The sequence below is a fragment of the Ylistrum balloti genome, unplaced genomic scaffold (genome assembly GCF_031769215.1).
Source record: "Ylistrum balloti isolate Yb309-2 unplaced genomic scaffold, AGI_CSIRO_Ybal_v1 Utg372720, whole genome shotgun sequence".
In the NCBI taxonomy this organism is placed as follows: domain Eukaryota; kingdom Metazoa; phylum Mollusca; class Bivalvia; order Pectinida; family Pectinidae; genus Ylistrum; species Ylistrum balloti.
In genome coordinates, this window is record NW_026783153.1 from 245 (window position 1) to 22,500 (window position 22,256).

At 37.5% G+C, this 22,256-nt stretch overlaps 2 protein-coding genes across 2 annotated transcripts; both read left to right on the forward strand.

Annotated features, from left to right (window-relative positions):
• The first annotated feature begins 9,583 nt into the window (after positions 1 to 9,583).
• Positions 9,584 to 10,480, forward strand: LOC132564752 (tRNA pseudouridine synthase B-like). Its single transcript, XM_060229380.1, has one exon. It carries the CDS (start codon positions 9,584 to 9,586, stop codon positions 10,478 to 10,480), a length of 897 nt encoding a protein of 298 aa, XP_060085363.1.
• A 416-nt stretch (positions 10,481 to 10,896) lies between these two features.
• Positions 10,897 to 13,471, forward strand: LOC132564753 (polyribonucleotide nucleotidyltransferase-like). Its single transcript, XM_060229381.1, has 2 exons — positions 10,897 to 12,744; positions 13,064 to 13,471. Exons 1-2 carry the CDS (start codon positions 10,897 to 10,899, stop codon positions 13,469 to 13,471), a joined length of 2,256 nt encoding a protein of 751 aa, XP_060085364.1.
• The last annotated feature ends 8,785 nt before the right edge of the window (positions 13,472 to 22,256 follow it).

Genomic DNA, 22,256 nt, shown 5'->3' on the forward strand with positions numbered 1-22,256 from the left:
AATATCCTTAAAGAGTTCAGTTATTTTTGATGGGTCGCTAAACATATCAGCATATCGATATGCATACTGAGTATCAGAGTTGTCGTCCTTCCCTTGCTTTTGGCCCAGCACTACTCTCTTGTCTTGGGGTACACTAAGGCTTGCAAAGAACACGTTTTGTAATATAGCTAGGTAGTAATTATGTGCTTCAGGGCGTGCACCGTCTTTGAGAATACATGATACTTTTTTTTCCTCAAACAATGTGCAAGGTATAAGCTCGCGCTGCTTCATAAACCAGATGAATATCATCCGTGTAATGAGACGTATCAGTGCCATTTGTGTTTCCTGTTTTGCCATTTGTGTTTCCTGTTTTTCCTGTTCATTGTTGTGTGCAGCTTCTGGAAATTTCACCTTATCCTTTGCCCATTCATACCAAGCAGATATCTTTTCGTAGAATACTTTGCTCAGTTTCTCCACCGAGAACGCTTCAATAATGACTTTCATGTTATTAAAACTACAGTTGCCCAGCTGTTGTATAAATGTCTTGTTGTTTTCGTTGCTGTTTACAAAGTAGGTGTAGCGTTGAAAGCTACTCCATTTTTGCTTGGGTCCATCATCATATATTGGAAAGACAAGAGAAAGGCGAAAGTTTGGCTGATCCTGTGTATCATAGAATACAAATATCCCCGTACTGTATTGCTTAAAATTACTACTTCTAAGTATGTCCTTAGCTTTTTCAAACTGTTTCTTCTTACCACTCTTCTCAGACAGCGCTCCCTTGAATTTCAAAGACATAATAAGCAGTTGCTGTTTGTCTTCTAAGCGTATGCTTCCTAGCTCCAGCGTATCTGTGAAATCATCATCGTTTAATCCTTCATGTGCTGTTTTTTTACAACTAAAATCCCTGCTTGCCTTTCTAAAGAATGTGCAAAGAGCTTCGCTTGATAGTTGTTTAGCGACTTTACGTAATGAATCTTTCTTTTCTTTCTTACTCATGTCTCTGCTCCTGTTATATTGGCCTGCGTATTGGCTACGGCAATGATGAGCTCTCGCGGGCTTTTGTTCTCGTGTGCTGCATTACGATACGTTAGCCCTCCCATTTCTTCCATAAGCGTTCGTATGTCATCTGTTTTTTCGGGTGCGAATTCGATAATTTTTCGATATGTGTATGTGGAGAGTGTACCGTAATAGAGTACGTCTTCTTTAAGCTTAGTCAAAAATAGGTAACATTCTGATGTTTCGGGCATTTTGCATAACAATTCATCAAGTTTTTTGAGGGCTCTTGTTTCTAAGTTGAGTGCATTGTCTTTATCGTAATTTTGTATTTTATGTTCTTGTATGCGATGGTACTGCTTCCAAAACTCTGGGGTATTCCATTTGAGTTTGGACTCTGTAGGCGCTGCGCGTATGAGTTCAATAATCTCTTCCAAGCTACATTCCAGAATTTCAGAGTTCCCACTATTATCTACAGACCGAGACTTTGTTTTTACACGAGAGATAAACAGGCGTTCTTTCTTAAAAAAACAAAGAGCTCATCTTCGGCTCCTTGTGGACACTGTTTTGCCACTTTGATGCGAGGTGGAAGAGTAGCAAGTGTTTGTACGACATCAGGATGTTCCTGTTCCAGCTTGTGGTACTCTTTCAATACTTTGGTATAAAAACTTTCTTCCTCATCCTCGGGGTTTTTTGTATTTTTTTATATAAATTTGAAGGACAAGGACTTTCATTACTATCAAATATTCTGGCATCTTCACCTAATATCCTGTGTATTAAAAACATTTTTTGTCCTGCTATCTCTTTTGATTTGACAATATCTGCCCCCTGCTCTGTGGGAAAGAAATTGTAGATGTACAATTCTTCAAATACCTTCTTGCTAATACGGTTGATGCGCCCTAGTCGCTGAATAACACGGACGGGGTTCCATGGTATGTCATAGTTAATAATTACCCCAACACGGTTGAGGTTAAAACCCTCTGATAATTTGTCGGTAGCAAGGAGTATGTCATAGTCGTCTTTGGGGTTTGTATGTGAAGCATCAAAATTTGCATGAATGTTTGACATCTGCTCTTGAGAAATTCTCCCTGCTATACTGAGCACTCTCTCCTTATACTCTGTCTTGGCAAGGATATCGCGCAAATGATCTATGCTATCTTTGTATTCGGAGAATATAATAACTTTTCTCTTTGGTTCTTGAGTGTCTTTCTGAGATTCTTCTGTGCCTTGAAATTGTTTCTTAATATATTCTATAAGACATGCTGCCTTAGGGTCATTGTCCAAAAGTTTCAGTTCATTTAGCTTCTGCTGGAGTTCGTCAAACATGCGAATATCCGCAATAATATCCTTTTTGAACTGCTCAGAATTCTCAAAATCCTCTACTTTGTATATCTCATTTTTTGATTTCTTTGAAGATTTTTCTTTGTTTTGTTCTTGACTGAGTTTTTCTGCGTGTTCTCCCAGCCACTCCATTATCTCATCTTCATCTTTCTCATAGAGTTTTTCTATAAGTTTTCTGTCCAATAGGTGTGTTCCAGTTTTTGTGAAAAAATCATAACAGAGTTGGTGCATACCTTGAAAATTAGCAAGACTTTTCTGAAATGCTCCAAAAGAGCTTTCAAAGCGTTTTACAAGAATGCGACGCATGAAATTAAAAAGGTTTTTCTGACTATAAAATTTCAAGTTTTCTTCTTTGTTCATTTTATCTTTCTGTGTAGGGAGTTTCTTTTTATAATGAAAGGGGCGATATATAGCTCCCTTAAAGATCCCACCATTTGCATCTTCTTGAGAAGCACCAAAGTACCTTTGAAGCACCTTAGTATAAAATTTTGACTGCTCTTCACTCAATGTAAAAAACAATTCTCTGGGATTTGCTACTTTTGAAAGTGCTTGTATTTCATCTTTGTAGCGTGGATTGTTTTTTAGGTCAAGGCGATTTCTTCGAATAGTAACGGGTTCTATGATATTTCTGATATTCCTTGCAAGTTCTTGTGTTTTTTGTTGTACTTTTTGTATATCCACTGTGTCTGTAGATCCTGGAAAAAGAGATGTATAATGCTTCATTACTTGTTCTCTGCGCCCTTTATCCTTTGTTGCATGGTGATTATGTATATACGCAAGCCCATTAGCGGTCCTCTCAAAATACTTAAATATACGTCCTAGATCTGTCTCCAATGTAATAGACGACTTCTTAGGAGTAAGGAATAATTTGAGTAAGGAATATATATCACCTGGCTTATTGTTAAATGGGGTAGCAGTTAAGAGAATAAGCTGCTTATTTCTGCACAGATGAGAAAGTGTCTCATAGCCCTGTGTATCTTGATTTTTGAAGCGATGCGCTTCATCTACAATAATGACCTCTATATCGTCTCGATTATGTACAAATTTCAAGGCCTCATCCAGCGCTCCAAGCGAACATAGTTCCCAGTCGTGCAAGCCAAATTCTTCAAGGTATTTTTTCCAGCCAGCTTCTTTGCTATCGTCCCCTATAAGTCCGGGAGGGCAGATAATAAGACCCCGTTTCTTAAGGTGTTTAGCAAGTGCAGAAGCGATGATGCTTTTACCCAAGCCCACCACATCAGCAATAATAACGCCCCCGTACGTCTCTAATATTGCAAGGGCTTGCCTTACAGCATCAAGTTGGTACTGGTATTTGCGATAGGAATGCTTTTCTAAAATATCTATGATGTTGTCGCTTATCTTTTTGTGAGCATGTGAATCTATATAGGTTTTAAGTATGAGGAGGTAGGCCTCAAAAGGACTGACTGTTTTGATAAGCGTTTTGTTTTCTATAGTATTTATAAGTTTTTTCTTGCTTTCTACATGCTCGGTAATGAGTGTTGCTTTTTCCCACAAGTCATCAAAATACGCCTTTGCTCCTTCATATCCATAATCTCCAATTTCTACATTAAACTCACCCTGCATAGACAAACCTGCACGAGTAAGGTTGCTAGATCCTGTAATAAATATATTCTTTCTTACTATTTGACTTTCATTCAGCTCAAAATATAGAGTTTTGCATGGTTTGGTTCTCGTGTTTTGCGAATTACAAGGCGATCTTCTTTCATAAGCCCAAGAAAAATTCAATCTGCGTATAAGATGCCTCTGTATCACATTCTCTATGACTAAGAGATCTTTTTATTCCCTCCAAGAAATATTCTGTGCGGTCATTGTCAGTGGCACTGCTCTCTTCTCTGCGTTCATGTTCTATGATCTGATGCTGTATAGTATCCACATGTAAACCAACCAGCACTTTAAGATGTAGTTCCGTATTGCGTTTGAGTGCTTCGTAGAGTTCTTGTATGCCAGAAAAATAGAAAAAACCTACTAGAAAACGAAATTCTTTGTGCAGGAGATAAGGTCTTTTAATCTCGAGCGAAGATTATCATTCTCACTATTTGTAATAAAATTATTCATAATTCTACTTATATTAATTATATATCTTATATACATATTCATAGTAAGAGGTAGAGTACAAAATGAGGGTTCATGCTTTATGTATCTACGATGAGATCTCCAGCATTATCTTTCTATATATACTGAGCGTAATTATGCAATGCAATATTCATAAAATAATTCCAAAAGTACTTGACAATACTTTGCAATACCTGATACACTTAAGAAGTACACGTTATTGCGTGTTTCTTAAATAGATAAGAGAAGTGAAGTAAAATTGTAGTTACTACATGTGCGAATCAATGTAATTTTTTATAGGTTCAACAAAGTAACTTCCTGGCATCAAACTTTATTATTTTGAAATTAACTCCATTTCGGTGGAGTTGAAATTACTATGGAGAGTTTGATCCTGGCTCAGAACAAACGCTAGCGGTGCGTTTTAAGCATGCAAGTCGAACGATATTACAGTGCTGTTTTACAGTACTGTAAGAAAGTGGCGAACGGGTGAGTAACACGTAGGTAACCTACCCTTTAGAGTGGAATAGCTAGTGGAAACACTAGATAATACTACATACTTTTTAAGTAAGGGATTACTTAAAAGAAAGGTACGTGAGTACCACTAAAGGAGGGGCCTGCGGCTAATTAGCTAGTTGGTAGGGTAATTGCCTACCAAGGCAACGATTAGTAGCCGGCTTGAGAGGGTGTACGGCCACACTGGGACTGAGACACGGCCCAGACTCCTACGGGGGGCAGCAGCTAAGAATCTTCCGCAATGGGCGAAAGCCTGACGGAGCGACACCGCGTGAATGATGAAGGTCGAGAGATTGTAAAATTCTTTTATTACCGAAGAATAAGTAGTGTGCGAAAGTAAAATACGATGACATTAAGTAATGAATAAGCCCCGGCTAATTACGTGCCAGCAGCCGCGGTAATACGTATGGGGCAAGCGTTGTTCGGATTTATTGGGCGTAAAGGGCGCGTAGGCGGATTAGAAGGCATTATGATAAAGGTCGCAGCTCAACTGTGGTTCATTGTAATGTACCCCTAATCTTGAGTTTCGGAGAGGGAACTGGAATTCTTGGTGTAAGGGTGAAATCTGTAGATATCAAGAAGAACATCAATGGCGAAGGCAAGTTCCTGGCCGAAGACTGACGCTGAGGCGCGAAAGCGTGGGGAGCAAACAGGATTAGATACCCTGGTAGTCCACGCCGTAAACGATGTGCACTAGGCGATGGGTCTGCGAAGATTTGTTGCTGTAGCTAACGCGTTAAGTGCACCGCCTGGGGAGTATGCTTGCAAGAGTGAAACTCAAAGGAATTGACGGGGGCCCGCACAAGCGGTGGAGCATGTGGTTTAATTCGATGATACGCGAGAAACCTTACCAGGGTTTGACATCTATCGGAAGTTGGAAGAAATTTCAATGTCCTTCGGGACTGATAGACAGGTGCTGCATGGCTGTCGTCAGCTCGTGTTGTGAAGTGTTGGGTTAAGTCCCGCAACGAGCGCAACCCTTATTATTTGTTACCAGCATGTTATGATGGGGACTCAAATAAGACTGCCAGTAATAAACTGGAGGAAGGCGGGGACGACGTCAAGTCATCATGGCCCTTACATCCTGGGCTACACACGTGCTACAATGGTCGGTACAGAATGAGGCAATACGGTGACGTGGAGCAAATCATTAAAACCGATCTCAGTCCGGATTGGAGTCTGAAACTCGACTCCATGAAGTTGGAATCGCTAGTAATCGCATATCAGAATGATGCGGTGAATATGTTCCCGGGCCTTGTACACACCGCCCGTCACACCACCCGAGTTGGGGATACCCGAAGCCATTAGCCTAACCGCAAGGAGGGCGATGTCGAAGGTATGCTTGGTAAGGGGGGTGAAGTCGTAACAAGGTAGCCGTACTGGAAGGTGTGGCTGGATCACCTCCTTTCTCATAGAGAAAGGCACAAAAAATGCCATTTTACTTCTGCTTCTTCTTATCTCATTTAACTTTATTTTTCCTTTTTCATACATTGCTATTTCTATCGTATTCTGTCTATACTCTTTAAGACCGTAGTGCTGTAATACTACAATAGTTTTCTGAAATATCTATCAGCAAAGAAAACATTATCCTGTATCGTTGTATTACATATTTGTAATAGTCATGAAATGTGCATGAGGCTTTCACATGCTACCATGATTATGTAGCCTCCTTTTATGCTAGCACCTTGCATTGCAAGGTGCTTTTTTATTTCTCATATATTACTTAACAATCAAACAAAAATATAGGTGTTGTGCATCATAATGCGATATAACTATATCTATGCTATACTTTTATATATTACAGGTTTGTAATGATGTAGTAATGTATAGGTATAGCGTGTTTCCTATAATATAAGAGTAAACACCTCCTTAAGCAAGCACCTTACATTTGTAAGGTGCTTTTTTTCTAACGGTACATATATGGGTTCTGTACATATTTATGTATACCTGGTATAATTTCTTATATATATGCCTGAAGAAATTATTTCAAAGAAAAAACCAATCTTCATACCTTCTCCAAGTACTAAAAAAGTTCATGCAGAACACGCCACAACGACAGAAAGAGTCAAGAAGATTAAGATAACACTTAAAAAAAACACCACAATACAGAGGAGCAGAAATGTTTCTCAGCAAAAAGGTACACAAGCAAGCAATGCCCATCTAAGTAGTCAAAGTAGTCAAAGTCAAAAAAAGCAAAGACCAGCAGCATTATCAAGAAGTGAAACAGAAGCTATTCAGCAAAAGAAAAAGAATGGTTTTTTCACTAAAGATGCAAGAAAAGCAGATTTAAGAAGTGCTACCCATAAACAATTGGGTGGCGATTATCGTCAGAAAAAACAAACTTCAGTGACTAAACAAGATCAAAATACACAACACGCTATTGTGGCACCTTTGACAGAGCAAAATTCAAAAGCATCAGTTTCACAGACCTCATTCTCGAAGAAAAGTTACAAAACAACGAGGAAAAAGGTATATATCAACAAAAAAAGGCAGGGCCAAGAAAAGAATATCAAATTTATGAGCAATCAATCTGTAAGCAAGAGAGCTGTAAAGATTGTAAACCCTGTTCCTAAGAAAATTAAAATAATGGAAACGGTAACTATTGCTGAACTTGCACGGAAAATGAACTTAAAGGCATCTGATATTCTTTCAAAACTGATGACTATGGGGATAGTTACTTCAATAAATGCTGTTATAGATTATGAAACAGCACAATTATTAGCATCAGAATACGAATGTGAAGTAGAGCTGATATCATTATTTGAACAAACATTAATTGATGTGACGCCTATTGAAGGTGATACCCAAGAAGCGCGACCCCCGGTTGTTACTATTATGGGGCATGTAGATCACGGAAAAACAACTATTCTCGATCTTCTGCGAGGAAGTAGCGTTGCTAGGACAGAGCAGGGCAATATTACGCAGCACTTGGGAGCATACCAGATTAAAACCAAAGGAGGGGCAATTACGGTACTGGACACCCCAGGCCACTTTGCTTTTTCTCAAATACGTACAAGAGGTGCATGGATTACCGATGTCATTATACTTGTAGTAGCTGTGAATGAGGGTGTAAAACCTCAAACTGAAGAAGTTATTACACTAGCCCATGAAACTAAAACCCCACTTCTTGTAGCCTTAAATAAAATAGATCTTCCCGACTACAAAGAAGAAACAGTTCTACAGCAACTTAGCGAGCGTGGTATACTCCCAGAAGAATGGGGAGGGGATGTTCCTATATGTAGAATTTCTGCCTTACAAAAGACTGGAATAAACGAATTACTTGAATCAATCCTTGTTCAGGCGGAGATATTGGATCTCAAGGCAAGCAAAAAGGCGCTTGCAAAGGGTACTATACTAGAATCGCGCATAGATATGGGGCGAGGGGTTGTGTTAACTGTGCTTGTGCATAATGGTACCTTAAGGGTGGGCGATGCCTTTGTAGCAGGAATTTATTATGGAAAAGTTCGATCCTTGTTAAATGATGTGGGGGAAAGTATAAAAGAATCTGGACCCGGAACACCAGTAGAGGTAGTAGGCCTAGTTGTATCGCCTTCTGCAGGTGATCCTTTTCAAGTTACTGAAAACGAAAAAATAGCTAAGCATATTTCAATAAAAAGGCAGGAACTTGATAGACATAAGGCCTCTGAGAGCATCACTAAAGTTACATCTGAGACCTTGTATTCAAGCATAGAGGCAGAGCAGGTAGATTACTATAATGTAATAATAAAGGGAGATGTGCATAGTTCCGTTGAAGCAATCAAGAATTCGCTACTAAAACTTGGAAATGATGAGGTGAAAGTGAAGGTCATCAATGCTTCATCTGGGGCAATTAACGAGAATGATGTTATGTTAGCAGCGACAAGTAATGCAGACATTATTGGTTTTAATATCAAACCTTCAAGTAGACCTCACAACTAGCTAATCAAGAGAAGGTTCGCATACACCGCTATTCAATTATTTTTAAGATCATAGAAGAAGCGAAAGAAAAGTTGAATCAACGCTTGCGACCTGATGTAAAAGAGGAAGAACTAGGAGAAGCAGAGGTGAAGCAGGTCTTTAAGATTTCTAAGTTAGGCATCATTGCTGGTTCACTTGTTGTAAGTGGCAAGATAGAGATGAAAGCAATAGCAAAAGTCATAAGAAACAAGCAAGTTGTATTTCAAGGTGAAATATCATCCCTCAAGAGAGTAAAAGACGATGTTTCTTCTGTGGAAAGTGGGGTAGAATGCGGTATTGGAATTTCTCGCTACAATGAGGTGCAAGAGGGCGATCGCATTAAGGTCTATAAACTAATTACAATCAACAGAACTCTCTGATCGTATATAGGATGTCAAAATATAGTATTGAGCGAATGCAGCAGATAATTCTTGAAGAAATAAATGTGCTTATACTGATGAGAGTAATTAAAGATCCTCGCTTATCAACGAAAATATCAGTTGTGCAAGCTAAATTAAGTTCAGATAGAACAAGCTGCGCTGTCTATGTTTCTGGGTTTGTAGACATACATACTATAAAAAAGAATGCTAGCCTCCTTAACCACGCAAAAGGTTTCATTCAGCACTGTATAGCTAAAAAACATGCTTGGAAGCACACCCCTGTGCTTTTCTTTAAGGCGAGTGATTCACTAAACAAGGGAAATGCAACTCTCAAGATTATCGATACGCTTTCTGATAACACTTAGCGTATGGACGATCCTTCTGTTATTTTTCTAAACAAGTCAAGTGGAATCACTTCTCATACAGCTATAAAAAAAATCCAGGAAATACTTCAATGTAAAAAAATAGGACACAGTGGAACATTGGATAAATTTGCTTCTGGCCTCGTTATTGTGTTGCTCAATAAGGCAACCAAGCTTAGCAGTTTTTTTCTTACGCAAAATAAGAGCTACCATGCGGAGATATATTTTGGCATAGAGACAGATACGCTTGATCCAGAAGGAAAACCTATTCGTAGGGGAGCGGTTCCTAGCCTTAGTGATATCAGTTGTGTTCTTGCTGATTATTTCAGCGGGAGCATAGAACAAGTTCCGCCCCTCTATTCTGCAGTGCATGTTCATGGAAAGCGTGCATCTTCTCTTGCAAGACAAGGATATAGCCCTGCACTAAACTCAAGAAAAGTGTGCATACATAGCTATTCAATAGTAAAATACGCAGCTCCCTTGCTTAGTATTCTGTTTACTGTATCAAGTGGAACTTATATACGTGCTATAGCAAGAGATCTAGGTGTATTGTGTAATTCTGCTGCGTATCTTCATGCTTTACAACGTACATCCATTGGTAACATACAGCTTACTGATGCAGTGCAATTAGAGCATATAGCACAGCAGAGAATGCCAGCTAAGCAGGGTACAATAGTACATAGTGCTGTAAATGCGCTGGAAAAGATAGCTCAAGTACAAAAAATATATGTGCATGATCTGCATGAAAGAGAGAGGGTGCAGAATGGTATGCTTCCATTACCTTTAGCGAGTGCATCGAAAAACGCATCAAAAGACAAGGACTTCCTTGCTCTCTATGATACGCTAGGGTGCTTGGGTGTATGGCATAATGGTAAGGTGTGCAAGTCAATTTTTCATATATAAGCACTCGCCTACTTAGATCCTTTTTGTAGTATAATGAATATTGTAGTATGTGTTCAAAATAGAAATACTACTAGGTTAGACCTGGAGGTAAATGTGGATTTAAGTATAAAACAAAGCGCCAAAAATATTGCAGGTGCATTTGGTAAAAATAATGAAGATACAGGTAATATCAGAGTACAGTTGGCGTTGCTTACTAGTAAAATTAATCACCTATCAAAGCATCTTAAAAAATTTAAAAAAGATTTTTCCAATACAAATGCTCTTCTAAAGTTAGTTGGGCAAAGAAAAAGAATGCTAAGGTACTATAAAACAAAATCCCTTGAAGGATACAGAAGTCTTATCGCGGAACTTGGTCTACGACGTTAATGCAATTTCTGTTTTGTGTTAATAAATCTATATATAAAGAAGGTACTTGAATGATTGAAATTAGTGTTGATATTGGCGGGCGTCAACTTATATTACAAACTGGTAATTTAGCGAAACAAGCAAATGGATCGGTGTTTGCTTGTTATGAAGGGGTTTCCATCCTTTCAACCACTTGTTGCTCTTCAAAAATAAATGAAGATTTAGATTTTATACCCCTGCAGGTAGAATATAATGAAAAATACTATGCTGCGGGTAAAATTCCAGGCGGGTTTATTAAACGAGAAGGAAGACCTAAAGATAAAGAGATACTCGTTTCCCGCCTTATTGATAGGCCTCTACGACCGCTTTTCCATAAGGATTTTAAGCGGGAAATACAAGTAATTCCCACAACAGTCTCTGCAGATCAAAAAAACCCTGCTGATGTCATAGCTATTTGTGCAGCTTCTGCAAGTGTAGCTATAAGCGATGTCCCCTTTGATGGTCCAGTTGCTGGGGTTCGTGTAGTACATAATGATGCACAGGGTTTTATTGTAAACCCAAGTTTTGATGAAATACATGATAGTAATTTAGAAATTGTCGTAGCCGGTACAAGTGAAGGTATTACTATGGTAGAAGGTGGGGCATCCGAAGTAAGTGAAGAGATGTTTTTAGAGGCTATTGAGTTCGCTCATTCTTACATTACTCTTATCTGTGCTAAACAGCAAGAGCTTGCCTCCCTTGTTGGAAGAGAAAAATTAGGTCTTGTGCATGTCCCTTCTTTTCCCCTTGAAACAGAGATAATTCAGTTTGCAGAGAATGATATGGAAAAAGCATGCTTTGTAAAGGGTAAGTTAGAACGCAACAATGCGATAAAAGAAGTCATACACACAACCCAGACACACTTTGAAGATAAGCTTGAAGAAGGTGGGGAGAAAAAATTGCTTGCTACAATAGATGAGCTAGAACAAAAAATAGTAAGGAACTCTATTCTTAAGAAAAAATATCGTTCGGATGGACGGAAACCAGAAGACATACGAGCTATTTCTTGTCAAGTGGATGTGCTTCCTCGTACTCATGGATCGTCTCTGTTTACACGGGGAGAGACCCAAGCGCTGGCTGTGGTGACCTTAGGCACCGCCCTTGATGAACAGATTTTTGATGATATAGATGGAGATAGAAGAGAAAGCTTTATGCTTCACTATAATTTCCCGCCCTATTCAGTTGGTGAAGTAGGAAGACTGGGAACAGGTCGTAGGGAAGTAGGTCATGGGCATTTGGCGCATAGGTCTCTTCTATCAATGATGCCAAGCAAAAAACAGTTTCCTTACACCGTTCGTGTCGTTTCAGAAATACTTGAATCTAATGGATCCTCATCTATGGCAACTGTATGTGCTGGTTCTCTTTCTCTTATGCAAGCTGGTGTTCCGCTAGAAAGTGCGATTGCTGGTATAGCTATGGGTCTTGTAAAAGAGGGGGATGACTTTGTTGTGCTTTCAGATATTTTAGGTGAAGAGGATCATCTAGGAGATATGGATTTTAAGGTAGCGGGCACAAAGAAAGGGATTACAGGGTTTCAAATGGATATTAAGATCAAGAATCTTAGTCCCGAAATAATGAAAAAGGCGTTACTTCAGGCAAAAGATGGGCGCATGCATATATTGGATATTATGAATAAAACAATGGAGAAATCTAGTGAGGAGCTCTCTGAGTACGCACCACGCATTGTTAATTTTACTGTCAACCCAGAACAAATAGGGGTTCTTATTGGCTCGGGCGGTAAAACAATAAAAGGGATTAACGAAAAATTCAAGGTACAAACAGATATTAGTGATAGTGGAGTTGTTACTATATATAGTCAGAATGCGAAAAACGCAGAGCAAGCTAAAAGTAGTTTTCTTAAATTACTGGAAGAACCAGAGGTAGGTAAAGAATACGATGGCACAGTAAGGAGAATAATGGATTTTGGTGCATTTATTGAATTTCTACCTGGAAAAGATGGCCTGTGCCATATAAGTAAAATGTCAAAGGAAAAAATTAAATCCGTACACGATGTACTGAGCATCAACCAAGAAGTACGAGTAAAAATTATAGAAATAGACAGATTAGGGCGTGTAAACCTTGCGTTGCTCTTAAAAGAAACGCGTTCATAATATCGTGATATGAATACGTACTGTATAATTAACTGCGTCTATAGTGAGGGGTGTTATACTGAAAACTATATGTAAAGTATTTGGACAGATACCTGAGTACAAAAGCAAAGAAGCAGCTGGAGCAGACCTTTTTGCAGTAATTGATGGCCCCATCCTTATTCAACCATTTATGAGGATTCTTGTACCTACAGGAACGTATCTTGAAATTCCCAAAGACTATGAAGGGCAAATAAGGGCTCGTTCTGGTTTAGCGCTAGAACACGGTATTACTGTTTTAAATACCATTGGCACTATTGATGCAGATTATAGAGGGGAAATTAAGGTGCTTCTTGTGAATGTGAGCAACGAAGAATGCAGTATTCAACCAATGCAACGTATTGCACAGCTTGTTATTGCGCCCATTGCAAGGGTGGAGTTTTCGAAAGTCAATGCTATTTCTCAGCTTGCCAAGAGTGAGAGAGAAGACAAAGGATACGGCTCCAGCGGATTATTTTGACTTTTATATAAGAGAGTTTCATGCAAAAAATAGAAAGACGTGCAATCCCCTACAGGGTCTGGGGATACATGTTAATCGACTATATCTTTTTTATTCTGTAATTTTTTTATTCTTTGTTTTAATTTTTATTGGTAATCAGCTTATATTGCTTGCTAAGCAGATTTTTCAAATTTCTGTTCCTATACTTGAAGTCTTAAAACTATTTCTTTATTTCTTACCCGAGGTGGTCACAATAGCTATTCCCTACGCGGCGTTAGTTGCATGTATGATGAGCGTTGGTCAATTTTCAAGTAGTAATGAATTGTAGCAATGCGAGCAAATGGCATTGCATTTTCCCATCTCTTTATTCCTTATTTTCTTTTCTCTATTCTTATCATGCTGTTCTCTATATTTATGACTGAGGCTGTCCTACCTTGGGGAAATATTCAAGCATCAAAGCAATATAGAAAAATACTTTTTATAAGCCCACAGTTAGAGCTAGAACAAAATTCCATTAAGAAGTACAAAGATAATATTATTGTCACTAAAAATATTACTGATGAAGACATAGAAGGTCTTCTTATCCTAGATAAGGACAGCGAAGGAAACAGCAGGCTTATATCTTCAGAAACAGCCCAGTTTGCAGTTGATGACAGAACAGGAATTCTTTCCCTGTCGCTAAATGATGTGATTAGTGTAAGTAGAGAAGAAAAACCAAGCGAGTACTCGTATTTTAATGCAGATACCCTTACCTATAGTCTTCTTGTGAAAGAGCTTACCACAACAATTCAATCTGTTTCTGCTGCACAAAAAAGTATATCTGATCTTAAGAGGTATATCGATTCTAGATATGAGAATACTATTGCAAAACCTAGAGAGGAACGTGCACAGGATACACGAAGAGTCTTAGGTATGATTTCAACTTTATATAGAACGCAAGCTCAGGAAAACAATACGAACGTACAAGCAAGCAATATTGGTATGCTAGGTCAATTTTTGCAAAGATACTATACACTCGAGAATAATCCTGTTTTTAATCGAGACTATCAGCTTCACATGATCGTATATCAAAAAAAACTCTCTGAGCAATTTGCTGTACTGGTGTTTATTATTTTAGCTTTTCCTATCGGATTATTTTCGAGAAGGAGTGGTAGAACTATTGGTTTTGGGATAGGTATTATTATATCTTTTGTTTACTGGATCGTAAGTCTTATAAATCAAACCATTGGGGCAACACAGAACATCAATAGCACTTTGCTTATGTGGTATTCTAATATTATTCTTCTCATCATAGGGATATCTCTCTTATATGTCAGGAGCAGGCAATGAGAATATTATCAATATACTCGTTGAAAACAGTAATACCTTCTCTGTGTATTTCTTTTGCTATGTTCACGTTCTTTCTTGAGTCGATGAGCTTGATAAGAGATCTTATTCGCTATCTACTTGCCGACGTTTCTTATATGACTATTATAAAAGTTCAGCTGCTCTCCTTGCCTTCAAGCATGGTATTTGCTCTTCCAGTAGCTATATTATTCTCTACCACGTATACGCTTGGTACTCTTAATGCTAATAATGAGATTATCTCTCTTTTTTCTTCAGGGATTTCATTGCTGCGATTTGTAGCACCATTGTTAGCTCTTGGTGGGATTATAAGTATTGCTCTTTTCTTCTTCAAAGAAGAAGTAGTGATAGATACATCGCGCATGAGAAATGAGCTTAGAAAAAATATATTTAATCAATCGTTAGAAAGAAGCAACAATCAAGTGTATCTACTTGAGGATAGTGGGTCAATAGTATACTATGCAGAATTCTATGATGATGTTAATAAACGCCTTGAAGATGCAGTGTTGGTAATAACAAATGACGATAATATATTGCAGAAGCGCATAGATGCTGAACTTGGAAAATGGAATGGTGAGTATTGGGAGTGGAGTGATGTAAAGATGTATACATATGTTAAGGGTAATGAGGAAGTACTACTAGAAACAAAAAGAGAATACTATGATGAGCTTTTCGATGTCAACCCAAGATTCTTTCAAAAAACAGTAAGCAATGTAGATGAATTTCGCTTTCTTGATGCTTTACAGTATATCAGTGAAATACGTAGCAGGGGTTTATCTTTTAGGAAACTCCTTACCGATACATACTCACGTATACCGCTGGCTCTTAGCCCATTCATTGCAATGATAATGGCATGTTTAGCTGGAAATTTATTTAGAAAAAATTCTCTACTACTCAGTTTGCTTTCAGCGTTCTCAATTTCTATAGTTTATTATTTCACAGATCTTTTGGGGAATATTTTGGCAACGCAGGGGTATGTTCTTCCTATGTTTGGTGCATGGCTTGGCCTGCTCCTTACAACAATAATTTCCGCTCTTATATATAGAATGTTTGTACGATAATAGAGATAATGAAGAACGTACATACTCAGAATAAATCTTCTGTACTTGTTGCTGTATTAACTGTTATCTCACGAGCGATTGGTCTTATACGTATTTCTTTCATCAGTGCGTATTTTGGCACCGGACGTAGCGCTGATATACTTAATTTGGTGCTCACCATCCCTAATAATCTAAGAAGAATATTTGCAGAAGGAAGCCTCAGTCATGCATACATGTCGGTATTTGGAACTTCAATTAAGAAAACTGGCATAAAAGACGCGAGTTCACAGAAATTTTTTTCAGATTTACTCTTTTTTGTAATATCTCTTTCGTGTCTTGTATCACTATTTCTTATTGTCTTTTCCCATCAGATTACCAGTTTTCTTTTCGAGCTGGAAAACATTGCTGACGCTAGTACAGCAGCTCAGTTGCTTATCATTGTTGTATTCTTTCTGTTTTTCATTGTTGTAAATACAGTGTATTCTGGTTTGTTGCAATCTCACAAGCGATTTGGTGTAGTAGCAATATCTCCTATTTTTCATTCCATTGGTGTGATAGTGTGTATACTTGCATTACATAAGCTTTTGGGAATTTTCTCTGTAGCTATAGGGTATGTGCTGGGAGCTTTTATTCAATTATGTATTCTTGTAGGATCTATTCGTGCGTTAAGGTATAGCGTGCGTCCTACAATGTCACTTTTTCGCGTATCTCCAGAAATTATTTTAGTGGCAAAGCGATATCTTTCCTCGCTTCTTGCCGTGATCATTCCTGCAACAAGTCAGCAAATAGTATTTTATCTTGCAAGTACTCTTTCGGTGGGATCAAGCTCTGCGTTATCGTATTCTCTTGTATTCTGGCAGCTCCCTATAGGAGTTATGGTTCAGTCTATCAATTCGGTTGCTTTTGTGTACTTTGTTCGCGCGTTTGAACAGAAGAATAAAGCCCTTTTAAGAGCACAGGTGGAAAAAAGTATTATAGATAATCTTATCACCGTCACTCCACTTGCAATACTTTTTTATTTTTTTTCGCATGCTGGGGTAGCTATTGCTTTGCAAAGAGGGGAGATCAGTGCAGAAGCAGTGTACCTTATATCTCGCATTGTAAAAGGGTATAGTGCAGGGCTCCCATTGATTGCGCTGTTTCTCCTTTTTCAGAAGGTGTTGTATTCTATATCAAAACACACACTTGTGCTATTTTGCATTATATTGTTTTCGAGCATAGATTTGTTCCTTACATTTTATTTTATAAATACCCAGTTGCAAATAATTGGTATTGCTGTTGCGTATAGCATAGCTCTGATAATAGTTGTTCCGGTATTCTTTATATACATTTCAAAAGAAATAAGACCCAACTACATGTTTTTGTTCAAATCATTGCTAAGGATAGCATTGGCTTGTATTCCTCTTGCTCTGTATTCATATTTTCTTTCTGAATATACAAAAGGAATATGGTTTAGCGGGCTTACACTGAGGAACGGTATCATTTTTTTCGCAATAAGCCTTGGAGCACTGTTTCTTGTATTTTTCGGGTATAGGTGTGTAAATATAAATATATTAAGTATTTTTAACAAAAAAAAGAATGAAAAGCAACAATAATACCACTGTCATATTTACTATCGTAATAGCTGTATTTGCATACACAACACAATTAATGTATGGTCAGAATATTCAAGAAGAACCCCCCAACGGCATTGCTCTTGTAGAACAGTCTCTAAAATACGGAACTGATGCAGCGGTACAAGAATCGATACAGACACTAATAGATTTCGGTATCACTCGCTACACTGAAGAAATAGTAGAAAGGATGGAAACTACGCAGTCACCCGAGTTGATAGTAAAAGCAATAGAGTATTTTAGGCATTTTATGCTAAAAGAAGCCCTGCCCTTTGCAATAGAAAGGCTAGCGCAGTTTAACGAAGAGGCCACGAGGGTAACACAATATATATTGTATTATCTTGAAGATTCTTATGAAGATATAAGTGAAGAAGAAAAGCTAAATATACTCACCATTATAGAAAGAATACTAGAGACTGAGATCATGTCTTTAGCGCTACCAGCGCTCGAGCTGCTCCCATTGATATACTCTGAGGAGGACTTACCCAGCAATGTTGTGGCAGATATACTGAAAGAAGCAAAGGGTAACACACTGCACGAGGAGGCTCTTTTTGATTCTAATACAATTTTTCTTAGTGAACAAGAAGAAGGTATTGAATTTACTGGAGAAGGACTTCCGTACTCCCTCCGTTTGAAAAATATATTTGATGCAACAAGCTCCACTATTCTTAAAGGAAATATTCTTAGCACGTTTGCTAGGATTAAATCTTATGGCATGCTTGATACTATAGCGAGTGTAGCAGAGGACGATAGCATTGCACCAAGTCTAAGAGTGGAGGCAATTAAGGCACTTGGTTTATTCGATTCATATCCCGATCTTGAGAGCGAGACTAAGATAGTAAACATGCTACAACGTCTTCATCAAAGTGATGATTCACTTACCCGTAAAGCACTATTTGAACACATACATGAAACAGAAAATCATAGTGTATTTGCACATATAGACCTCGCCTCCCGTTTACTTGAAGGAATACGTGACAGCGATGAGGATGTAAGAAAAGCAGCAATTCAGGCATTACAGAGTCAAATCGATCGTGATCCAACGCTCTTTGATACATTGGAGTTCTTTCCTTTTCTTATCGAAAACGATCCAAGCCCAGATGTGCGAAAGGAAGCATTGCTTCGTTATGTAACATTGCAAAATAATGCTGAAGGAAAAGCATACATAAAAGATAAGCTCATTTCGGTTCGCTCCTATAATTCAAAAACAAAAGATATAGTAGATATTGCTGTTCGCTATATGCAAACACTGAATACCTTAGATGATCTTGTTGTTATAGCTACTGATCTTGCAGGGAAAAATGTTTCTTTTCTGCTACGTATTATTGCTGAAACAGCTTCTGAGTTTGAAAACCCAGAGCTAAGCTCGCTTGCAGCCGTGCTAGTAGAAAGTAGGGATTCAGAAGTTCTGTATTATGCCTTAAACATTATCGCAAAGAACCGCTTTTTTTCATTAATAAATTATGCACAGGCTATATCTAAAGATAGAACTAGGTCCTTTAAGTCACGAGCACGTGCAAGGCAAGTAGTAGATGTGCTAAATACAGCTGAGCAGAAGGAGGAAAACTAAGTAATAAGCGATTCGTCAATTGTTTGTATGTCTAATATTTTTATATTCCGCTTTTTGTTGTTGATAGAAAATTCACATGTTTCGTTTAATTTACGCTTGTAGAGCTTTTGTCCAAACGGTGACAGGTAAGAGATAATGCCTTTTTCTGGGTTTGACTCCCAAGGACCTAATATAATAAATTCATTTTTAGTAAGTGTATTATTTTCTAGTTTTTCCTCAATAAGCACTTTTGTTCCGAAACTTACCATTTTGTTATTTATATTTTTCATATTAAATATACGAGCTTGCTCTATTTCTAATACTAGCTGATTATTGCGATTATTGAGGGACTCCTGCTGTTCGAGTGCGGCTTTATACTCTGCATTCTCTCTTAGATCACCAAAGGAGCGAGCTCTCTCAATTTCTTTACTGTTTTCTGGCACTTCAATTTCATGAATTTTTGCTAGTTCTTTTTTCTTTTCTTTGTAAAATTTTTCCGTAGCAAGAAAACCACTGGTATTTGATTCCTCAAAACTAAACTTATCATTAAATTCAAATTGAGGAAAACGAGCAAGAATTTTTTCACGTATTTCTAAGATTTTATTTGGAATAACTTCGTTGAGCTCGCTAAGTAAAGAGTAAATATGCGAAATCTCTTGATGATTTATGGCATCAATTGCATTAGATAATTCTTCCTTATCAAATAAGAAATTTTTTATTAAGTTAAAATGCCGCCTATTCAATGGAATATTACGCTTGTTGTTGATGTTTCTCATGATGCTTATGGCTATACGGAGCAAGTTTGCGTAAATTTTCGGTTTCTCTGACAGTGAATTCACCCATTCTTTGTTTTTGTAGGTTGTTATAAACCAGATGTATGCTGAGCTGTATTTTAATGAGTTATTGTGGATATTTAAGTATATTTTTTCGAGCAAATCCTGATCACCACCGCTATCTATGCTACGCATCAATTCTTCATTGGGAAAGAAAGGGAAAAGCTGTATGAATATTTCCTGCCAGTTGTCTATTAAGTTTTTTATTTTCTCAAAAAAGAGAAGGCGGTAATCGACTATTTTGATATTACTTAGTGTAACAGCTAAGTCGTTGATGCTTAAAGAGTTTAGCGTTTCTTTGAATGATGCAGGAAGTACCCTGTTTTGGTTGGGAATATGACGTAAGGCTTCCTCGCATACAAAATATGCATAAAAATATTTTTCATTGTATTCGCTTCCACCGAGAAAGTTATAGAAAAAATCGAAAATCTGCCAAAAAAATTCAAGCTCTTCAGGGTTATCAATGTTTTTTATAGTAGAAAAGGTTTTTCGGAATAATTTTACTTTCCCTCGGAAATGTTCTTCCAGGTGCAGTAATTTATGACATTTTTCGAGGGGGCTTACTGCTACTTCTGAAAATGTGTAATGATCTACTTTGCTTGAGAGAATACCAAAGTGCTGATTTGTATCAAGTATTTTTCGTGCTTTAACACTCCATGAGGTCCATTCCTGGTTGCTAAGGATATCTGGTACTAGCTCAGTTTTTATTGTTTTCATATCCGCTGAACCCAAGCTCTTCAAGATGTTCATGAGTGTCCATTCAATTGAATTGAGCACCTTTTGATGTATCTTTTCTTGAGTAAGCGCACTTCTTATAACCCAGAAATGCGTTTTAGGCAATGTCTCTAAGGACACCACAGCCATGGCTATGTCCATGGTATGATTTCTTTTTTTAGAAAAATCGATAGTCAATGAAAGATGAGAAACTTCTTTTATTCTTCCTATTCCCCATTTACTGTGATGGACAAAGCTACCAGGAAAAAAAGATATGTGCTTTTCAAAATCAGCAATGGCTTCCAGTGCATTGCGCCAAGACTGATTGAGATTAGTCATACGGATAAATTCATCCACTTTATCGTTTTCCTTGTACCTCTCCTTATACGCTTCTACTAATTGCTCTCTATAGATAAAATTTTCAGTTTTAATTTTTAATAAACTTTTGAGAATTTTTATTTTTGTGTCTATGTCTAAATGAGATGCATTTTTATCTAGCATGGATTTATATAACTCTTCAGAGAATTCGATACCCATGGTGGTTTCTGCTTTTGGTATGAAGTTAAGAAAAAAACCAATATGCAGAGCATCTTTTTCAAGCAGGATTTCCCAGATATTTTTTATTTGCGTAGCATTTTTTTTGTGGAGGAAGCGGTTGAGGGCTTTGCGTAGATCTTGGATCGCATCATCTGTTTTCTTTGCACTGAATTTATACTTTGCAAGCTCGAATAAAAGATCGGCTTCCTCAAAATCATGCATAACTATTTTTTCCCAATTAGCAATTCTTTTTCCTTCTTGCTCGGAAATCTTATAAATTTCATCTAATTTTCTTAGAGCATGGATATTGTCTCGTATTCCAAGTATTTTTTGACAAAGGTGTTCTACTACAGCCCATTTACTGCTTTCAAAAAAAACATCGATAAGCTTAAACATGTCTTTGTCATCTATTGAGTGGTTGCTAAGACTGATAAGCCCTGAGATGTATAGTGCATACACACTATGTTTATTTTTAGCAAGATGTTCCTGACAGATTTGATATATTTCATCTTTATCATCATTTGTCAATGCATCTAGCAATGTATCTACAGCTGCAAAATTTTGTATCGAGAAAGTATCAAATGCGGCTCTTGTCCACTGCTCTTGATATATAAGTTCTGTTAGCTGTAATAATTTATTTTCCATCAGAGGCCTTTGGTGTTTTTTAGTTTCTTAGTACCACTTAATGTGTTTATATAAGTGAACTGTACCTACATTTAGTATAGTAGAAATTAAATAAATATTCTTAGTTTAAGCAATCCATTTCCTGTATTTTCTGGCAATAGCACAGGGCCTTACGAGGCTTAGTTGTTTTTTGCAATATTCTCATACAAAATATGTGCTACATGAGGGTCATTCTCCTCTATTTTTTTATATATTTTTTTTACTTTGGCATCATTGTTGTTGAAAAGCGAGTAGTGGTCTAAGAGTAGGAATAGTTTTGTCAATAGTGCTGGCAATATTCTATAAGGGTCATCTATGCCCAAGAGGTGAAAATCTCTCAATTTTCCTTCATATTCATATACTTCCTGAGTTATTTTCTCCACTTCTACCGGGCTTAATTTTACTTTAGTATCAAAAAAACGAATAATATATCCGTACACTGGTACCCAATCAATAATGTAACTATTTTCGTATCTATTTCCTCTATGAATTGCATGAAATATTTCGGTTATT